At 34.0% G+C, this 22,271-nt stretch overlaps 1 protein-coding gene across 4 annotated transcripts in view; it reads left to right on the top strand.

Moving 5' to 3' along the window:
• RTN4 (reticulon 4) overlaps positions 1-22,271 on the top strand; it is a 71,620-nt gene that overhangs the window by 41,581 nt on the left and 7,768 nt on the right. For all 4 annotated transcript variants that reach the window (XM_055328207.1, XM_055328204.1, XM_055328205.1 and 1 more), the window contains 2 exons: positions 13,911-14,118; positions 18,529-18,667. In XM_055328207.1, the coding sequence (XP_055184182.1) occupies positions 13,911-14,118; positions 18,529-18,667 (347 nt within the window). The remainder of the gene's footprint in view (positions 1-13,910; positions 14,119-18,528; positions 18,668-22,271) is intronic.

Here is a 22,271-nt window from a genome sequence, read left to right as displayed (position 1 = left end):
GGTATTAACTCTTAACTCTAAGATAGTTATCAGTTTTAAGTAGTTAAATCACTTGATGAAAACCAGGTTTATATTAAAAAAGTAAATTTGCAAATGTTTTCTTTTATATACAGTTTAAAGTCTTGTATGGATATGTAGTGGGAGCAATAGTGGAAATATCTCCTTTGTTTTATTTATTTACCCAAGTCTGGGTAGTCCCGATTCCTTACCAGAACTCTTAACTGGTTTTTCCACTAAATCCTATGTGTTGCAGCCAAGTTAATCTTCCTAAAGTGTGGCTGTAATCATAGCACTTAAGGGGTTTTTCTTTACTTACGAATTAAGTTCATACTGTCTATCCTGGACTTTGAAAAGGCATTCCATGGCTTAGTCCCAATCTTTATAATCCCATGTCTCATTACTCCTGTCTCCAGCTCCATTGAAGGATTTGTTCCTAAATATGCTAGTTCTTTGCATTTGCTTGTGTTTTTTTTCTGTCTGAAATGCCCCCTCTTCCCATTTCATTTTCCCCAAGTTGTACTTATCAAAGGCCCAGTCTTCCTTGAGATCTTTACTAATCCTCTCAGGTGGCGTTACTTCGCTTTCTGCAAGCCCTACAGAGTCAACGAGGAGATACAGTGATGAAGTCACCACTATTTCGGCCTTCCTGGAATTTAGAGGCTAGAAAAAGAGTCAAGATATCTATAGATCTTTTATAGATGTCTGTATAGATAAGTATCTGGTTATACATGTATATCTAGCCAGTGAATTCCAGGAAGGCCGAAATAGTGGTGGCTTCATCGTTGGGTCTCCTTGTTGGTTCTGTATACCTCGGTGAAGGGAGAGGCTGAGAGCTCTGATGTTCAGCGAGGTTTATTCTTGGCCTTGAACCCTAAACATACATTCTTGAAAAATGCAGGCAAAGTGTCTTATTAGTTGTTTATTCTGACTTTCTCATTTTATGGGTAAGGAAACCAAGAAAATGAAAGAGATTAAATTATTTAGGACCACACAGCTAATGACATGGGCTTTTGTTTTTATTTTACAGTTTCTACTTGTACTTGAACAACTGAAGATTGAAAAATATAAAACCTAACTAAATTGAACCATGTTTTGATTTTTTTGTCATTTATAGTCTGTCATTTTATTGAACATGGTATGTATTTTTGTGGTCTTCACTCTGCAATAAAATAGGCAGTAATCTTTCACACTAGCAGTGAAAGAGAAGGTAGGTGTGGTTAGTTGCTGAGTATTGTCAAAATACTCATGGGGACTCTGAGCCAGAGAATAATTTTGTCCTTAGGGATTGGATGACAGGCTTAAATGTAGGAAGAATACTTAAGAAGTGAATAGAATTCTTATTTTGGTCTCAGGTATCCCCTAAGCTCCCTATTTTATTTATTTGATTGATCTCATCTCTTGCTAGAATTTAGGCTCCCTAATGTTACTAAATTTAACCAGCACTTCTCTTTGCATCTTTGGCACAGTATTCTGAGACCAAATTTTCTGTTTCTCTGCATTATCACAGATGAAGCTGTGCTGACTTTTGTAACTGGTGTGTATGTGTATGTGTGTGTGTGTGTGTGTAAAAATGTATAGACATATGTTTTTTAAATCTTTAGAGCTTTCACATTTCAGTCCAGTCACCACTTAAGCATTTATGTAAGGTATTCATTGACACTAAAATGCTGTTGTCTCTCCTCAAATACTATCACCACTATCATATATTTACCCTATATAGCATTTACTTAAGGAGCTCAAAACAACTTAAAGATTAAAAATTATCAAACATTACTGATACCCCTGGAAGTCCACTGTTAAGAGTTGGGCATTGAGATAGATTTAGGAATTTCTCCTCTCAGACTACAGACTTGATAAAATTATGATTTTCATAAGAATAAGAGGAATTATAGCTGTTTTTTGTTGTATGCACCCATTTGTATATTTTTCCACTGAAATAACCTAAAATAATTTCAAATACGTTGTTTTGGTCTATTTCAGTATTCCAATATGAATTACCTCATTTAATTGTCTATACTATCAGCTGTTTATTCTAGTGAGCATTTAATTTATATTCAGTGTAAATATAGTAGGTACAAATGGTTATAGAAGTACAGATCTTATTCAGCTTATGATGGGGTTACATCCTTATAAATGCATCATAAATGGAAGATATTATAAGTTGAAAATACATTTAAAAAACCTAACCATCATAGCTTAGCCTGGCTTATTTTAAATGTGCTCAGAATATTTACATTAGCCTACAGTTGGGCAAAATAGTCTGACAGAAATCCTCGTATAATAAAGTGTTGAATATCTCATGTAATTAATTTATTTTTTTAAAGATTTTATTGATTTATTCATGAGAGACAGAGAGAGGCAGAGACACAGGCAGAGGGAGAAGTAGGCTCCTTGCCAGAGCCCCATGCAGGAACACTATCCCAGGACCCCAGGATCATGACCTTAGCCAAAGGCAGATGCTCAACCACTGAGCCACCCAGGTGCCCTCACATGTAATTTATTGAATACTATACTGAAAGTGAAAAACAGAATGGTTGTATAAGTTGTTTACTCTCATGATCGCGTGGTTGACTGGGAGCTGCAGCTTGCTGTCATGCAGCATCGTGAGAGTAGTGTACTGTGTACCGCTAGCCCAGGAAAAGATCAAAATTCAAAGTATGATGTTCATTAAATATGTACCGCTTTCGCATCATCCTAAAGTTGAACCATCTAAGTTAGGGACCGTCTATATAAATAGAATTAGCTTACCTACTATTGAAGTTAATTCTCTTTCTTTGTACTAATAATTTGCTTTGAACCCCTTTCCCCATTCCAGTCTATTAAGCTTCTCAAGTTTCTAGAGTAGGGAACAGTGTGTTTTCCAATTAGTTTTTATTAGTAGAAAATAGGATTTTGAGCAGTGACTTCCTCTTTCTAAAGTTTGGTTCCTATTTCTTGTCATGTTGTAATGCTTGGATGTCAACAAGAAATAAAATTTAAACCATAGTAAATTATGCATTGAACCAATGTCTGTTCTAATTTCATGTTTACATTTGTGTACATTTTGATCAGTTCTAGTAATTTAAAATAAATAATTGCATGCTTACCAAAATTTAACAGAATAGGCTTTTTATAGGAAGTATCTTTATTTTGACATCCTTTACATTAAACGTTATTCAAGTTTGCACAGGTAGGGAGAATCATTGATTAGAAATATGCATGTTTTGAAAAAAAAGAAATATGTATGTTTTGCACACTTAAAGATTTTGTTTAGCTTTACCTTAGAGAAAATGGAATTAGCTATATAAATTTTCCAGAGGAGGGAAAATTATCATGGTTTAGAGAAATTGGAAGTGGGAAGTTAGAATTTTTTTCTACTGTATTTTTTGCCTTTTAATAAAGCTATATATAGAATGTGAGATTAAAGGAAATATTGAAAGCTACATGAACTAATTAAGTAAATTGGTGAATTTAACTTATAAATGAGGCTTGTATGAATATTGACATACTCCTTTAAATAAAAATGTGGTATGGAGAAAGTGAGACTTTTGTGGTTAGACTTGAATTTCAGTCTATAGCCCTACATAATTTTTTTAATAATATTTCCAAGCTCAGTATGCAAAGGACTCAGGACAGTTTCTTGCTCAGAATAGGGGACTACTGAATTATTATAGAAAAGACAAGTATAGAATTCATGCTGATTTTGCCTGAAATGTTTTTCCTTCAGATGTGTGGTGGTAGAAATTGGCCAGTGTGCTGTAATGTTGTTGGAAATAAAGCAGGAAAGATTTAGTGATAAGAGACAAGGACCCAAAATTGTGTGTGGTTTTTCAGAAATTCTAGTTACAGGAGGAGGAGATGGCCAAGGGAAATGCTGGTATTTTTGCCAACTGTTTGGTTGAGCTACTTTGTAGCAATAGTAGGTATCCATGAACCTGAACCTTGCTCACTGAAACCAAATTAGTTGTGCTTTCAGAGAAAGTTGAATTCACATTTTAAAAAATCTTGGCTTTGTGAGGCATTGCATTTAATATTGATTGCCCTACTTGACTTCGTCTCAGGATATTGCCTTTATTTATTGTGTTTAGTTCACCAAATATTTCCATGTGTGAAATCTCTTTTCAGCCTCACTACCTAGCTGGGTATCTATTTTCTAATTTTATACTAGGGGGAAACTAGGTTAAGTGATCTAGTCTGGGTCATAACTGATGGTAAATCAAAGGAAGAAATAGGACTCATGCCCTTCTTACTCTCTTTGCTGAAAGAGTTAAGTTCCCACTCTGCACGCTTTTTTGGACCTTCCACCTGTCATTCATTAGCTTGGTGAGTGCTTACTGGGTGGAGGTAAAAGCTTACTATGTAGGGTTAAATGATCAACTCTTGAGTTCTAGTCACTTTTCCTAGTAATTGGGAAGAATCTGATTTAAGGATTGTGATTTTCTAATAGATACATAATTATTTAAAGATTATGGTTGTAAAATGACATTTTGTTATCATTCTAATATATATTTATTTATTTATTTCCCATTTAACTGCCTGACTTTATGAAAGAAAATTTAATATTTGCTTTTGCTTAGGAAGTAGTTAGTCCTGCCAGCATTCTCTGTCCTACCAGTGTTTTTAGGACCAGCTAGTTCAACGTTTTTCCCCCTAGACAAAAGATTTTAAAATTGAAACCTGACTTCAGGCTATTCAAAGAAGAGCTTAGTAAGAATTTGATTTGAGGCAAAATGTAATTGGATGACTTTTGTATGTAAGGCATGCATGGTAGCACTATTTTTAGTTATGACAGATGACATTTTATGATTACCAAGTGTAGGCAACTCTTTTTACTCTGTATTGGGCCAAAAGTTTTTATTTTGAAGAAAAGATTGCAGTGTACAGAGTTTTTAAATTAAAATTTTACTTTGAAAAGGATGCTACTGCTCTGAGCACTGTACAAAACACAAAGTAAAAAATTTTAAGATTATTAATTTGAAAATAAAAATGAGAAAGCACTACAGTAAGTCACTTTTTTCTAAACAACCAGAATTTATTTAAATTGGTCAGCATCATTTTAATATAGTAGTCCATAAGCATTTCCCACAGGACAGGCATTGTTCAATTAATCTCAGATCTTTAAAAGGATATTTCATGAACATTTCATAAAAGACTAAAGTTAAAGGCTCCGGTAGGATTAATGCTTTACTCTTCAGTATAGAAGGAGACTTGAGGAACCATGAAACGTTAGGCTTTTCTTGTACAAGCCCTTTGTCTTAATTTTGGTATCTCAAGAATAAAGAGGCCATTTAACTCTTTATTCATAAATAGCTAATAATCACAGAAGAACCCCAAATCAGCATTATAGTCACTTTCTATTTTATATTTAAAGATGTCCTTTATTTTAATTTGAAAATAGTATAGTTTTAAATTTAAATGTTTCTGTTGCTAAGAATAATCTGGCCACTATTCAGACGTTGCAGAAGATATTAATGAAGCAGGTAATGGGAGTATAAAGATGAAAGGCATTCATCAGTCCTTCAGGGTGTAGTAAGAAGAGATGAGCTTGTAAAATAATATTTGCTGTTTTATAAGTTATCTGAAAGCATTGCTATTTGTTATTGAGTAAGTGTAGATATCTGAAAATAGTTTACATAAAACTCCTGTGCAATCTAAAGCACAGAAAAAAACTTTTGAATTAGAATTAGTACATGCCTCAAACTGGCATAAAGTATGCATTCATTCTAATCAATCAGTAATACTTATTGAAAGTTTAGTTGGTTTAGGTTTTGTGCTGAGCTCTGGGGATATGATAGATATTAAGGCAATGTGCTGTCTTGTGCAGTTTACAACCTACTAGAGAAACAGATGTTAAAACGATTTTTTTTTTAGTTTTAAATTTTTTTAGGTGTACAATTCCTTGATTTTTCAATATATTCATAAAATTATGCAACCATCATCATTATCTAATTCCAGGACATTTTTACCCATACCCCCCAAAACTCCATACGTATTAGCAGTCACTCCTCATCTCTGTTTCTCCCAGCCCCTGACAACCACTAATCTACTTTCTGTTTCTATAGAGTCACCTATCTTAGACATCACATAAAAAGAGAACCATACAATATGTGACCTTTTGCCTGGTTTTGTTCGCTTAGCATGATGTTTTCAAGGTTCATCCATGTTGTAGCATGTATCAGTGCTTCATTCCTTTTTATGGACCTATAGTATTTTATTGTATGAATATACCATATTTTGTTTATCCATTCACCAATTTTTGAACTTTTGGGTTGTTTGCTCTTTTTTGGTTGTTAGGAATAATGCTGCTATGAATAGAATTTTTTTTGTGGACGCAGGTTTTCTAGTCTTCTGACTGGAAATTCCTAAGAGTAGGATTGCTAGATTGTGTGGTAAATCTGTGTTAACTTTTTGAGAAATTGCCAAATTTGTTTTTCACAGTGGCTGAATTTTACATTTCTATCAGCAACGTAAGAGGGTCCCAATCTTTGTTACTTCTTGTCAACACTTGCTATTGTCCATCTTTTTAATATTAGCCATTCTAGTGTGTCTGAAGTGGTATTGATTATGGTTTTGATTTACGTTTCTCCAATAACTAATAATGTTGAGTATCTTTTCATTGCTTATTGGCCATTTGTATATATTCTTTGGAGAAATGTCTGTTCAAATCCTTTGCCCATTTTTAATTGCCTTGTCTTTTTATTGTTGTTAGAGGTTTTTTTTTATATATATACTGTGAATAAAAGTCCCTTATCAGATGTTTGATTTGTGAATATTTTCTCCCATTCTGAGGGTTGTGTTTGTACTCTTTTGATAGTGTTTTTTGACGTACAAAATTTTTCATTTTATTTATTTATTTTATTTCAAAGATTATATTTATTTATTCATGAGAGATACAGAGAGAGAGAGAGAGAGAGAGAGAGGCAGAGACACAGGCTGAGGAAGAAGCAGGCTCCATGTAGGGAGCCGGATGTGGGACTCCAGGATCACGTCCTGGGCGAAAGGCAGGCGCTAAACCACTGAGCCACCCAGGGATCCCAGAGTTTTTCATTTTAATGAGGTCTAATTTTTTTGACCTAACAGTCATGAAGATATGTGCCTATTTTTTTCTTCAAAGAATTTTATAGTTTCAGCTTTACAGGTCTGTGATCCATTTTGATCCATAGTTTTGACATATGGTGTTAGATAGGAGTCCGACTTCTTCTTCTTTTTTTTTTTTTTTTTTTGCAATTGAATATTCCAGTTGTCCTAGCACCATTTATTGAAAAATTTCCTATTGAATTGTCTTGACATCCTTGTCGAAATCAACTGACTGTGCATGAAGGGATTATTTCTGTGCTGTTAATTTTATTCCATTGATCTGTCATCCATCCTTGTGCAACTACCACACTGACTTGATTACTCTAGTTTTGTAGGAAGTTTTGAAAAAAAGAAGTGTGAGTTCTCCATGTTTGTGATTCTTTCTCAAGATTGTTTTGACTGTTCTGGATACCTTGCCTTTTCCATACAAAGTCTACAGTTGGCTTGTCAATTTCTGTTAAAGACAGGATTTTGACAGAGATTGTACTCTATGTACATTAGTTTAAGGAGTATTACCATCTTAATAATAATGCCTTTAATCCATAAACATATGTCTTTTCCATTTAAGACTTATTTAATTTCTTTCAACAGTATTTTGTAGTTTTCAATTTCTAAGTCTTGGGGATTTTTTCACTTTGTTTTTAAGTATTCTTTTTGATGTTATTGTAAATGGAATAATTTTCTTAATTCATTTTCAGATTGCTCATTGCTGTTTAAAGAAATACAATTGAGGGGCGCCTGGGTGGCTCAGGTGGTTAAGCATCTACCTTCGGCTCAGGTCATGATCCCAGAGTCCTGGGATCAAGCCCTGCATCAGCTCCCTGCTCAGAGGGGAGTCTGCTTCTCCCTCTCCCTCTGCCCATCCTCCCACCACCTTGTTCATGCTTGCTCTGTCACTCTCTCAAATAAATAAATAAATAAATAAAATCTTTTAAAAAAAGAAATACAATTGATTTTTGTATATTAATTTAATCTTATGTCCTGCAGGCTTTTATTCCAGTAGCTGTTTTCTTTAGGATTTTACATATACGATATCATGTTATCTGTAAATAGAGATGGTTAAATTTCTTCCTTTATAATAAGGATGTCTTTTATTTCTTTTTCTTGACTAATTACTCTACTTCATACCTCCAGGACAGTGTTGATTAGTGGAAAGATTGGGTATCTTTGTCTTGTTCCTGGTTTTGGGGGAAGGCTTTCAGTCTTTGACCATTAAGTATGATTTTATCTGTTGGTTTTTTTTTTTTTTTTTGTATACCCTTTGTAACCCAAAGACATTCTTTATATTCCTAGTTTGTTGAGAGTTTTATTGAAAGGGTACTGAATTTTGTCAGATGCTTTTTCTGTGACTATTGTGATGATCATGCAGTTTTTGACCTTAATTCTATTAATATTGATTGGTTTTCATATGTTGAATGAACTTTGTGTTTCTGAGATAAATACCACTTGGCCATGGTGTATAATGCTTTTTATGTGTTGCTGAATCTAGTTTGGTAGTATTTCGTTGAGGGTTATTGTTTCTGTATTAATAAGGAATATTGGTTTGTAGTTTTCTTGTGATGTCTGCCTGATTTTGACAGTTGGATTGAAAATCTAAATTTTTTTTAAATTTTTATTTATTTATGATAGTCACACAGAGAGAGAGAGAGAGAGAGAGAGAGAGAGGCAGAGACATAGGCAGAGGGAGAAGCAGACTCCATGCACCGGGAGCCTGACGTGGGATTCGATCCCAGGTCTCCAGGATCGTGCCCTGGGCCAAAGGCAGGCACTAAACCGCTGCACCACCCAGGGATCCCGAAAATCTAAATTAATTAATTATCTGATATAAATCTCTTGATGAATATTAGAAGCAACAGCATATGAATATATTTCTTAGGATTTTATTAAAACTATGACTACTTCCCTCTAATTGAGAATAAACAATTCTGAAATCTTGCTAAATTTCTTCATTAAAACCAATTTAAAGAATCTGAAGGAATAGAAATATTGGACAATGCTTATATATTTTTTTAAGATTTTATTTATTCATTCATGAGAGAGAGAGAGAGAGAGAGGCAGAGACAGAAGCAGGCTCCATGCAGGGAGCCTGACGTGGGACTCAATTCCCCATCTCCAGGATCACACCCTGGGCCAAAGGCAGGCACTAAACCGCTGAGCCACCAGGGCTGCCCAATGCTAATATTTTTATAATTTAATATTTTTTCATCCTTACAGCTTCATTAGCAATCTTTTAGATTTCTTTACAGAAAAATACTGAAATCCTTCTATATTTTGTATAGTGACTTTGGTAAGAGTGTAGACTGTTTCTCAGACCTTCCTGTTCTAGGATATATTAATTTTGTCTTATGTATGACTTCTTTACTTGGTTGTCTTATCTCTCTTGACTCTTCCCTTTTTTCCTCCTCAGTGCTTTAAGAGTCTCTGGCTCCAGTAGGGCATTTCTAGGGCTTGTTTTAACAAAGCTTTCAAACATATCTGCTTTTAAGTATTCTTGTATGGCTATTTGCATATGTTTATGTAATAGATATTGGCTTACACGTGAGATTTTCAGAGCTCTTCCATTTATTGAAAAGGCTGTATTCTAGGAATCATACGATAGGAGAAAGAAAGTAGTAGGTTAGAGTTTACTGTACCCTTATGTAGTTATTTTAGGCTGTAATCACTGAATACTACTGGACATAATATATGGCTATTCCAGTATTATCAACTTTGGGGAAATTGAGTTGATTCAACCCAAAGCACCACAGTTACCAACTTAGTTATCTACTGTTAAAATTTTAACCATCACCTGGATCTAAATATTTATTAAGCTAGTGTACATTATATTCTCCTCCCCATAGGAAAACCTACTAGGGAAGGCCTCACTTGTGTGAAAAGGTTCTTTAGCGGTATTGAACAGGAATGGAAAGGGGTGAATTTTTTTGTTAAGTATAATAGTAATTCATGTTTGCCATGAGGAAGGGAGAGAGATAATTTCAAATGGCATAGAAAGAAATAAAGAAGCAATTTAACTTATCTATTAACCCTACTACCCAGAGGTGTACGAACTGTATTTACTAGATATCCTTTCAGACTTCATGGTTATCCTGTTTTTAAATTTTTATTATATGAATCTTTCTGTGACATTTTGTTTTTACCAATATGGACATGTTTCTTTGGTAATATAGATCTACATCACTGTCCTTACTAGCTACATAATTTGATGTACTTTTCCATAGATACAGTTTCTTATTTTACTTAATTAGATTCACATGGCTCTTTAAAGATGTTTTTTTCACAACTTGATTACAGTTTTCAATTGTGAGAAAGTACCTTCAGGTATATTGGAATAAGCTCTTTCCTCCTTTTTGGATTTAACTGTAGGTTAAGTAGTCACATTAAAATTTGTGTCTCTTATTAATTAACCTATCTTATTGTTAGTTTTACCTTGACTTTCTTGGCCTTTGTGATTCATCTCATATATGGTGATTATCTGCCAACAGGTATATGTGATATTTTGAAGGACATTAATGTGCCGAACCTTCAATTTGGCATCTTACATGGGGCATAGGAGTTTGATCAGTAGGAAGTCTGTGTTGAACTCCATGTTCTACCACTTACTAATTGAGTGATCTGAGTCCAATCATATAAGAGCTGGTTCTCACTTTCTTGGGTGAAAGCCGGCCTCTTAGGGTTTTAATAATTGAAAGAGATAATGTTATATAATGTATAAACAGTATTTGGCACAATGTAAAACCTGGTAAATATTGACTCAGGCAATATGGGGGGTTGTGTGGAGAATGTAGATCAGCAACCTGGAAAAGATTTTTGAAACATCTCTCAGACTTAAAAGGTATGGAGCTTCTCAGTCTTTTTTTTTTTTTTTAAGCTTCTATCATATTGTGATCATAATGATATAGTTAAAAATAGATTGAAAAATTGTAGGAATATGAATTTTTGTCTTCCTAAAGTTTTAATAAGGTTTGATAATTAAAAAAGAAAGCATTTTTTTTTTTTTTAGTAAGGTTCATTTCAAAGGACTGGTATGAATAAAAATATTTAAGCCCCTCTCAAGAAAATCAAAAACTAAAAACGAAGGAGATATTTTAAGATTTATATTTGGCACAGATGATACAACAATAAAATCTCATTAATTCACATCCACTGATTGGGAATTTGAATGCAGGACTGATTGTGTATCGTTGTACTAACCATGTGTTAGTTCTGAAGGGAAAAGAAAAATCATCTATCTGATGCCCTGTTTACTAATGATAAAACTGAGGTCCAGAGAAATTGGGAGTCTCATCCAGAGTTGTACAGTTGCAGAGCCAGTACTAGGTTGTGGGTCTTTTGAATCCCAGCTACTGGTAATTTCTTCTGCCATATGTATTAGAAATCATAGACCAATTATAAATAATTTTTAGTTCATCATTGAAACTGTCAGTTACCTAGCTCTTACGTTAGGTAATTAGGTTAGTCATTTATGTCGTTCATCTCAAGTTGGAAGTCATTTCTTTTATAATCAGGTCTTATTGAATAGTTTTTAATGATGGTAAGGAATAGTGAAGGTATCTGCATTTATTTTAACTTAAAACCAGTAATGATTTTGAAGGTTAATAAATGTTTTTGGAGCACTTTGAGAACCATACTTTTTTAAAGGCAGCATTTGTTCATTTAAAAATTTGGGTGTACTTTACTTGCTGATTATTCTGGGTTATCAACTTTCTGTTCTGTATTAGTGAAATCTTAAATGAGTTTGAAAATCCTTTTCCATGTGGCTTATAAAGTAGGTTTATAACAGCAATATAATTTATTAACTTGGCTGAAATTTTCTTTTCTTTATGTTTAATACCTCGGTAAGAATGTGATAGTGACTGTGATGATGTTCATAATAACAACAAATAACAATCCTGACATTTTTAAGAATTTATTATATGCCCTGTACTATATTAAGTGCATTATATTCATTGTCTTACTAATGAAAACTTTTGTTAATTCATTTTTTTACTTAATCCTCACAATATCTGAATAGAATCATTCCTATTTGCATACACATTCTGTAGATACAGAAACAGAGGTACAGAGAGATGTAGTGACTTGCTGAGGTCACATAGCTAATAAATTATGAAGCCAGTTGTTGAGTGTAGGTGATCCAACACCAGAATCTAAGTACTTTGTTTGAAGCACAGGGAAGCCTCACAGGAAAGAATTATGTTACCAAGGGCAGTCTTTATCATTGCTTCCCCCACCCTCTCATTGTACCCCTTAAAAAAACAAAAACAAAAATACATTAATTATGAGAACCATTTGCAGCTGAGACTTATAATGAAGCCTGCATCTTTATGTTTTCAGGACTACCCATTCTTTAGGACCCACCTCAACTTTTTTCACAGCCTTAAAGTTTTCTCCAGGTTTTTTCTTTTCTGAATTCTCATGGTGGTGCAACAGTTATTTTTTGTTTTTGTCATTATTTTTATGAGTCTTATTGTCTTACTAGAATTGGAGTGTTTTAGAGTTGGACAGGGCCTTAAAGAAAATCCCACATCCCCATTTTCAGATTCTTAATTCATTCTACTGGGTTGAGTTTCTTGAATAGAGTCAGCTCAATAAAGGTTTGCTGAATGTCACAAAACTATTAGCACTGCTTGCTCTTTCTTTATTCAATATGACATTATTCATGGTATTTTAATAGCATAGATACACTACTTCAAGTTCTGGTGATTTCTCAGTTGTGCTACTATATATTTTTACAATAGTGGAAGCTAATTGAATAGAACAAAACTAAAGGAAAGTTACATACGTTAGAGAACCTCAAGACCAAAGCAGCCCCTGGAAATGTGATTTTTCTGTTACCTTCTTGATCTTAAAACTTAACAGGTACTTCAGATTGTACTAAGAATATACCCATACTTATGTTACTATAAGAATATTAGCCTTTCCCTCCTCGGGTTCACAATCTAGAGAGAGACGAATTATGTTTAGCCTGTGCATTCAAGAAGAACCCTTTGGCACACTGCAGAATTCTTTGTGTGTTGTACATAACCCAACCTTAAGACCGCAGCAGGCCTATGGTTATTTGATCCCCACAATGGCTCTGACCATAAGCCAAGAGCAAACTTACTAAGTTTGGCTTTGTCTGACTCCTTTCTATTAATAAACATTATATAACAGTGTAACACATTTAGTTTTTCTTTTTTTCTTGGACACCTACATTTTTAGGCACTGTATTTATCTACTCTCAAAGAGAAGTAGCTTTTCAGGTAATCTAAAGGCTGTTACCCTTTGTCTTTGGACTTTGTAGGAAATTTTTGTTTTAATGATAGCCAGGGTAGGAAACAATTTCATCATGTTTCTCAAAGAGAGCTCTCTTAAAAGCAAAGCTGTAGAACTCCTATGTGTAGTTTTTCATAGTTTTGTTTCTTAACATTTTTTGAATTACTGATTTTTTTTGCAAATAAATATATTTTTACATCATTAGTGAGTTAGGATTTTTTCTGTTATTTGTATTTATATCATACAGTGAATGAAGTTGAAAACCCTCAAGATGATTTTTCAGAAAACTTGTTTTGGATTAAAAGTCTGCTATATGGGGCTTGCAATATTGAACAGTCTTGCATAGCCAGAGTGATTTGGACATGAAGGAAACATATTTGCATGAGAAAAATTTATGGTAAACAGATGCAAGTATGATTCTAATTTACAAATTAGAAGAGGTTTAAAATGTAGCTTACAAAGTTAATTCTTTAGTACTTTAAATTTTCGTTTTACTCTAGAGACCTTTTAATTTTTGTAGGTGGAACAAATAGAAATGTGTGAAATCGAGATGTAGATAAAATAATGTTCTAATTTCAGATTTCTTCTTTTTTAATTTTTAGTTGTTGACCTCCTCTACTGGAGAGACATTAAGAAGACTGGAGTAGTGTTTGGTGCCAGCTTATTCCTGCTGCTTTCATTGACAGTATTCAGCATTGTGAGTGTAACGGCCTACATTGTCTTGGCCCTGCTCTCTGTGACTATCAGCTTTAGGATATATAAGGGTGTGATCCAAGCTATCCAGAAATCAGATGAAGGCCACCCATTCAGGTGAGATGTCTGAAAAACAAGGCACACATTGGCAACACTATAAACAGGATTAATATTAAGAGTCATTCTATAGAGTTACAGGCATGCATTTTTTACTGCTCAAAGATCATTGCAGATGTTTGCTTAAAAAACTATACCCAAAGCATCTGCTTTTGAGATTTTTGAGGGTTAAAGGTAATTTATTTCATGGGCTCATGATGGAAAAAACTGAGTTTATATGTCATTAGCCTAATTCTATGTGTTAGTAATATTATTTAGAACTAGGTATTGATTATCTAATTTTGCTTTAATAGAAGCTATATCTTTTTAACATGATTAGGATTGGTGAAAGTTCTGTTTTCTTTAATGTTTTTTATGCTATCTGATCTTTGAAATACCTTTCTTACCACTAGTATGTGCGTGTTTTTCTATAATGCTATCTTATTGTGCCTGTGTGTTCTCTTGCCCTTCCTTTTCTGTCTGGTTTTCTCTTCTTCTTCCATAAAGCATACTTTTGTATTGTCCTGTTGTCCTTTGTGTGTCTGTGTGGCCGTTTCTTGTCTTGAAATGATCTTCTGCCATTATTTTTATAAGTACACTCTTGCATCACATACATAACTGGCCATTACCAATTAGGACATACCTCAGTTTGGATCTTCTGCTCTGACTTCAGACTCAGACAGAAAAACTGTCTTTTTCCCCAGTTTTAAAAAATTAGGATATAATTCATGTATTTATAAAATTCAGTGGTTTTAATATGTTCCTAGAATTGTACAACCATTACCATCTAGTTCCAGACACTCTCAACATACCAAAAAGACATTTTCTACCCATTGGTAGTCATTTCCCACTCTGCCCTTGACAGCCACTAACTGATCATGTCTGTAAATGAATGTTTTTTCCCTCAAACTTGTCAATTTCTATCAGTAATATCACTGCTATTCTCATTTCAGGCTCCCAATTTTGATGTTATCTGTTTCCATCTCACATAAAGAACTAAGTTGTGTTGTTTTCTCCTGCTTCCTCACTGTAGAACACAAGTCCATAAACTATAGCCAGGGACCAAATCCTGCTTTTGTAAATAAAGTTTTATTTGAACATAGGCATACTCAATCATTTAGCTGTTTTCATCATGCTATAATAGCAGCAATTGTGCCAGAAACCATGTGGACTTCAAAGCCTAAGTGCTCTTTCCTAGGCCTTTACAGAAGAAGTTTGTCTACTCTGGATGGGCTTCACTTGTTACCAAATTGGGTTCTGGTTACCTAGGTTTCAGCTTTTATAGCTATTGTTAGATTTTCTTCAGATACTTTTATTTTTTAGGCAAACGGGCTTTCTGTTCACTATAGGATCAAGTCCAAATATCTTTATCTTGTCTCTCATTTGCCTCTTCTAGGATGTTGTGCCCATTCATGCTGCCTTTTTAGCTTCTCAGATGACCTAAACTATTATACTTTTTTTTTTTTTATTTAAAGATTTATTTATTCATTCAGAGAGAGCGAGAGAGAGGCAGAGACACAGGCAGAGGGAGAAGCAGGCTCCATGCAGGAAGCCCGATGTGGGACTCGATCCCAGGTCTCCAGGATCACTCCCCGGGCTGCAGGCGGCACTAAACCGCTGCGCCACCGGGGCTGCCCAAACTATTTTACTTTTTATTGGGTTCTGTGTTTGATTTCAAGATGTAACTTTTTGAAGGCTTCCCTAATACTGGTTCCAAATGAGCTGAGAATTCGTTTCCTATTGGCTTTGAAATGATCTCTAATTGTTTTGTATTTAGACATCATTTTTTTTCTCAAATAGATTTTGAATATTTTAAAACTATTTTGGTAAGGCAGGTATCTGTGGGCATGAATGAGTATATAACTACCTAGAACATACATAGTTGATATTAAGGGGTAAATGTAAACCAATTTTCAAACTTTGCAATCTATATTATTTTGCTTATTGTAAAGATTGGTTATTTAGCTCTCTTCATATTGATGAAGTAACAATGCTATAAAATTTGGGGAGAGAAAAAAAAAGTTTGGGAGAGAGACCAACATTTATGAGTGGCTCATATGTCCCTGGCCTTTTATGCACAGACTTAATTTTCATAACAACTTAATGAGACAGATGGTATTCTTCTTTTCCACAGAGAGGGAAACATTTGAAGTTCAGTAACTTGAAATTGCAGCTTCAAAATGGTAGCCATATCATGCCAAAAATCATACAGGAATATGATTTTTAATTAGATATATTGAAATAATATAAAAATATTGTCAAGCCAAAACTTCTAAATTATCTACAATATCAATTTGAGACCTTGTTTGATTTTAAAGAAGACTTTTGGGAAAAAAAATCTGGTGGCTGTCTTATTCCCTATTTTTTTAGAAACACTTTATTCTTCAGAGGATTTTTTTAGAGTCATTATAAATTCAGCCAACATGCCAGATTAATCCTGTTGGACAGTTTTTCCAAGTTCTCCCAGTCACATTTCTAAAGGTGGTACCATCCTGTCTATATCTAATACCTCTGATCTCTGGAAAAGAGTGATGTCAGTGCTGGCATTGCATTAATATTACATGCTAGTTGAATGAATGTAAATATCCATGGGATTTCACTGATGGAGAGTGCCACTCTGTGCCTGCTGGCCAGGCATCTTGTCTTCTGCAAGAAAAAAAACTGTGGTACAAAGAAGCTGAATACGAACTCAAAGTTATATCAGCTTCTGTTCTGTGTCTCTTAAAGCTGCATAAATAAATTATTGCTGATTTAAGGGTAGATATGAATATTCGATCATTTTTAACTTGATAATAACAACTGGATACCTGCTGGTAATCAGTAAGTTGTCTGAGTGCTATGCCATCATTGTAAATATATTTTCTTGGTCTTATACTTTAGTAGGAAAAATATACAAGTGTACACATGTCTGTATGTCAGAGCTGGATATGGCTAATGCTATAATAATACCACAAAAGAAAGCACTGTTAGAATTGCATAATAAGATCTTAGGGAAAGAGCCAGAGAGGCCTCATATGTGGGTGGGATTTGAGATGGACTAACTGACTGGATATGCTATTACTAGAGGTAAGAGGAGAGCATTGTGGATTAGGAAAACAGTATGATGAACAAAGGTAGTAGGATTAAAAAATGATTAATGGCTCATATTTGGCTGCAACATAGTGAGTAGTAAAAAATTAGGTTGAAAAGATTGAAGAGGGTTCTGGTTGAAAAGTTGGAATTATAGAATCACAGAAGGCCTGGATATTTAAGAAGGTCTGTTTCTCTAATTTTATAGAGTGGGAACCATGACCCTGAGAAGTCAAATGACTTTGCAAGGTTACATGGCTAGATAGTAGCAGGTCTTCTAACTCCTACCTGAGTTCAGTCTAAGTAGCACTACCTAAGAGAGCTAAAATAAAACTCACCTGGCATTGACTAAAGGAATGGATTAGTATGTAAACAGATGAGCGATTCATTTGGATACAGAATATTCCAGTTTTTAAATAATGAACACTTAAACTAGAGAGATAACATAGTGAGTAAAAATGAAGAGACATATTTGAGACATATTATAAGAGTAAACCATGGGACAGGGGATTATCAGATGACTGTTCTTTCCAGGATGAGTAACTAGTGTCCACCAGCATCGGGGAGTGATAAAGAGAGACTGGGCTATAAGGAGCTGCTTCCAACGATAGAAGACAATGCTTAGCATTTCTGAATTGGTACTACTCTACCAAGATAAAATGACTTCTTTGAAATAATAACTAATAAAACAGTTCCTTGCATTCCTGCCGAAGATTCTTCTTCTTCATTACAGTTTGTCTTCCTAAATAGAATGATTCCAGGTATCTTAGTATAGAATGGGGTATCTACGTGGACAGTAACTATTATGTTTTACTAGCATTAACACCATACTTGTGGTAGCCATTTCACAATCCGGACCTTGACCTATTGGGCAGTTTCCTCTAAAAGTTATGCTGAGAGACTGTAGTATTTGGGAATGAATAGGATCTTTGTTAGGAAAACCCAATGAGACTGCATAATGTCAGCTTAAAGAGAAAAAACTCAAATCCCTCATAACAGCTACCATTTATTGAATGCTTCTTTATGCCTGCTTGCATTAAGCACTGTACTCATTGAATCCTCATGATAATTAATAACTGCAAAGTTACATAGACAAGTAAGTGGCAGAGTATAAGAATCAAGTCCAGAGCAGTCTGACTTGAAAGGAAATGATCTTTTTCTGTGCTCATCAGCTGCCCGTGTGCATGTCTGTGAAATATGCATCGATTGGTGAATTTTCACATTGTGCTTAATTTGGAATCCAGGTTTTATAGTAAAATATTTTAACTAATGTCTTCTTTTACAATTACATTACTGCTGATTGATAGACATCCAGGACAAATACTCTGATCAGTGACAGTTAGGATGTGTTTTGTTTTTCAGGGCATATTTGGAATCTGAAGTCGCTATATCTGAGGAGTTGGTTCAGAAATACAGTAATTCTGCTCTTGGTCATGTGAACTGCACGATAAAGGAATTGAGACGCCTCTTTTTAGTTGATGATTTAGTTGATTCTCTGAAGGTAAGTTTATTTGCCTTCCGTTTCTGACATACCCAGAATTTAATATCAAAAGAGTAGAGTATAAAATTCTGCTTTTCTTTTAAAGTAAATGACAGAGATATAGTGAAATCATGTTACTATAAATCTATGTGTCAAAAATCAGAATCCTGTCAAATATTTAAGATGGAGGAAAGTACTGTTCCTTTTTAAAGGAAAATGAGTTACAAATTCATACTTTTGGAGACCAGAAAGATTAGAAGTGAGAAGATTATACATTTATCATAATGAGCACTGAGTAAATGTATAGAATTGTTGAAACTGTATGGTACCCCTGAAACTGATATAACACTGTATGTTATCTATACTGGAATTAATATAAAAAACTAAATGAAGAAAATGCAATAAAAAAATGGTGAGAAAACTAAAGGGAATTTTCACTGTAGGAATAAAGATTATCTAATAGAGTTGATACCAGATGGGATTTAATCTGTTTGCCTTTAGAGTCTGGTACTTAATTTCTTAGCTTATGTTTCATTTATATACACACATAAGCTATTTCATATCTTGGACTCTTCTTTGGAATGTTTATTCTGGAAATGCTTTAATACTTGGAAATACAACTAATCTTCAGTTGGTAATTGTTGGAAGTCTTTAGTTTTTGGATCTTGCTATAGCAGCTGTTAGGGTCTCACCTTGCAAATAAACTTTCCCGAAGCTCACTAACTCAAAGCAAGCCCCAAAACAACTTAAAACATGAGCTGCAAACACTGGGACTTTAGTTCTTTACATAGAACTTACCATTTGTGTTTTTTGTATTATTGCCTGTGACTCTGCTTAAGACAGATTCATTTCAGTCTAAGCCTAGGTAGAAACATACTATGGTAGTACGTAATGATTTTTCTTTCATGAGATATATGTACTAGTTTGCAACTTATCGTGCAAACTAGGGATGTCCTAGCAATTCGATGACAGGGCCTTTAGATTCAGTGAAGCAATTTCTGAACTGATCAGAATAGGTTTAAATGCTCAATGCTTTTAACAAACAACTTTAATAGGCCAGTAGATAATTATTTTCAACTATGTCCTTCTCTCAGCTTACAACCTGGACTCTCAGTTACTTACAAATAACATCAATGGAAAATAATTTAGTTTTTTTTTTGTTACTTAATATCTTTGTACAGAGTGCTTGCTTTTAGTGCCATTCTGTAGTAGTGCTTTGAAATTATCTGATGTCTGTAAATAAAAGATAGCTATGTTATTTGGGATGTTTGATTAATTAGTTTCAAAGGGAACAAAAATACTTCGGAGTAAATGAAATAGAACATCCTACATATGGGCGCTAGAAGAACCGGTTCCTATTCATTGAGGTCGTATTTGCTGTATCATAGCTTGATAGCTAGGGTAGACCGTGTGAATAATCGAGAAGGTATTAGTACAGTTTAAGGTGAAGTGTTTGTGGCTGGGTATTGGTTGAGAAGAAGCAGTATAAATAGATAGAGCTTCTAACAACAAAGGTCCATCTCTGAGTTTAGTGATTAAACTGCTGGGCTGGGGGTGACTTCGCACAAAAGCATCATGAAGCTTGATAGAGGAGCGAGTCCTTGTTTTGATAGACTTAATAAAAGTTGCAGCAGATAGAAACAAAAAAATCATCCTTCATTTTTGCACAGTGAAGTCATGAAGGCAGCTCAGTATGTCTATAATATTGAGAGAAGAGGCGTTCTGAATCTGCTTAAAAACAAAAAAAAATTGATCTGGGAATATTTATTATGTTCCAGATTTACTTAACAGGTTTTAGTTTAAAGTCTCCACATGTCTTTAGTAAAAAGAAAACTCCTTTGTTCTTTCAGATTTTATTATCCTCTATACAGTCCTGTGTGTACACAGTTCTGTGTTGAAATACTTGGCAAAGGCTAGCAGAGCATGGAAATGTTAGGTTTCTAAACACCTTTTAAATATTTTGCACAGATACTTGGAAAAAGGATGAGGAAATTTTATGAATAAATTGGTTCTCTAAGATGAAGAATTTCATTTTGCTGTTAAATCTCAGTTTTTAATTTCTTTTGAACATTACCATAGATGTTTTTTTTAAAAAAGCAGGTATATTATTCATGATGAAACTAGCATAAATGAGAGAAACTGAACTTGATAAATTTTTGCTTTGAGTGACTTTTATGTATGTGACTTTTGAGTAACAAAGTGGCACATAACATGGCAGATTTACTTCCTGAGATACTATTTTTATGAAGTTTTCTTTAAAAATGTTTTTTCTTAATATTGGGGAAAAAAGAGTTGCATTAGAATTATATTCTAATACTTTTTCTTCTTATGAATCAGCAGTACTTTTGAAAAGAGAAAAAGAAAACTTATTTGGTTTTCTTGAGTAGTGTTTTTTGGCAAACCCAGAGCTGAAGGAAAGCTGCTCAGTGACTTCTCCACATGGTAATTCATTCAGGGCTCCAAATAAGTAACAGGTGCTTCAGCATACTAACACATAGAATGACCTTTGCATTAGGTCTCAAAATCTGGTGAAGCAAAAGAATAAGGCTGGGTATGTCTTGCCCTATGCAAAGGTTATGGTATGAAGCACTTGGTAATTCAGTTGTACATTCTGATGATATACACAGAGGGTCTTCCTTGTTAAACCTAGTGGTTGTATTACTTGGGAGACTTTAGTTAAACCTTTTCTTTTTTCTTTCTTTTTGTTTCCTGTCCTGGGGTACCTAGGGTACCTCCAAAGTCAATAAACTTTTTTTACCTTTTGACCCCCCTTAAAATTAAAAATTCAAATAAAAATTGACCCCTTTTTATTTAAAGTTAAATCTTTATGTCATTGCGTCTGAGTAGTACAGATTCTGTTTACTTCTACTGAATAAGGGTATTATAGAAACACAAGGTACTTGCTTAAAATGTCTCTTATTGAAAAAAGCTGACAAAAACCTTAACACTCTTGACTCTATAAAAATGACTTTGTATTCTCTCTCTATAGATAGTTCCTTAAGCATTTACCACTCTTATTCCCCTAGTTTTTTATAGAGTGTTTTCTTTTAAAAAGAAAATTATTTCCTTCTGATTCTATTACTTTTTGCCTTTAAGCCACAGCAGCTGGTAGAGTGATATTCTCTCTAAAGCAAGCAAAAAAAAAAAAAAAAAAAAAAAAGGTTTTTTCAGTTCTCATTCTTTTTTTTTTTGTTTTGTTTTTTCAGTGTAAAGAAGAAATCAATTTGCCCTATTACACTGATTTATTTCCTTAAATTTGGAGTCTCAGTCTTTTGAACGTTTGCTAATAAATAGCCATCGTCTCTGCAGTTTCCAGACAAACTTGTGAAATAACACTGAATCTTTAAAAACTTAAGGAACCAGCTTCTAACTGGAAGTACTTTGATTTTGTATGATTCATCATTAGGAAAATGGACATCACTCTAAATTTGAGAAAATGCAGTGGAGTCTCATAAGTTTATAATGTCGAAAATATACATGGTATCAAGCTCTGTGGCGTACTTTAAATAATAGCTTTTAAACAAAAATTTGAAAGAGGTTTCTCTGTAACTCACTGTCTTCATAAATTTGATGCCCTCACATTTATATAATCTACATTTCTAAATTCTAGGTCACAATTACCACT

Source organism: Nyctereutes procyonoides, unplaced genomic scaffold, assembly GCF_905146905.1.
Source record: "Nyctereutes procyonoides isolate TBG_1078 unplaced genomic scaffold, NYPRO_anot_genome, whole genome shotgun sequence".
NCBI classification, from domain to species: domain Eukaryota; kingdom Metazoa; phylum Chordata; class Mammalia; order Carnivora; family Canidae; genus Nyctereutes; species Nyctereutes procyonoides.
The sequence above is the reverse complement of the archived record's forward strand: the minus strand, read 5'-3'. Positions and strand labels throughout refer to the sequence as shown.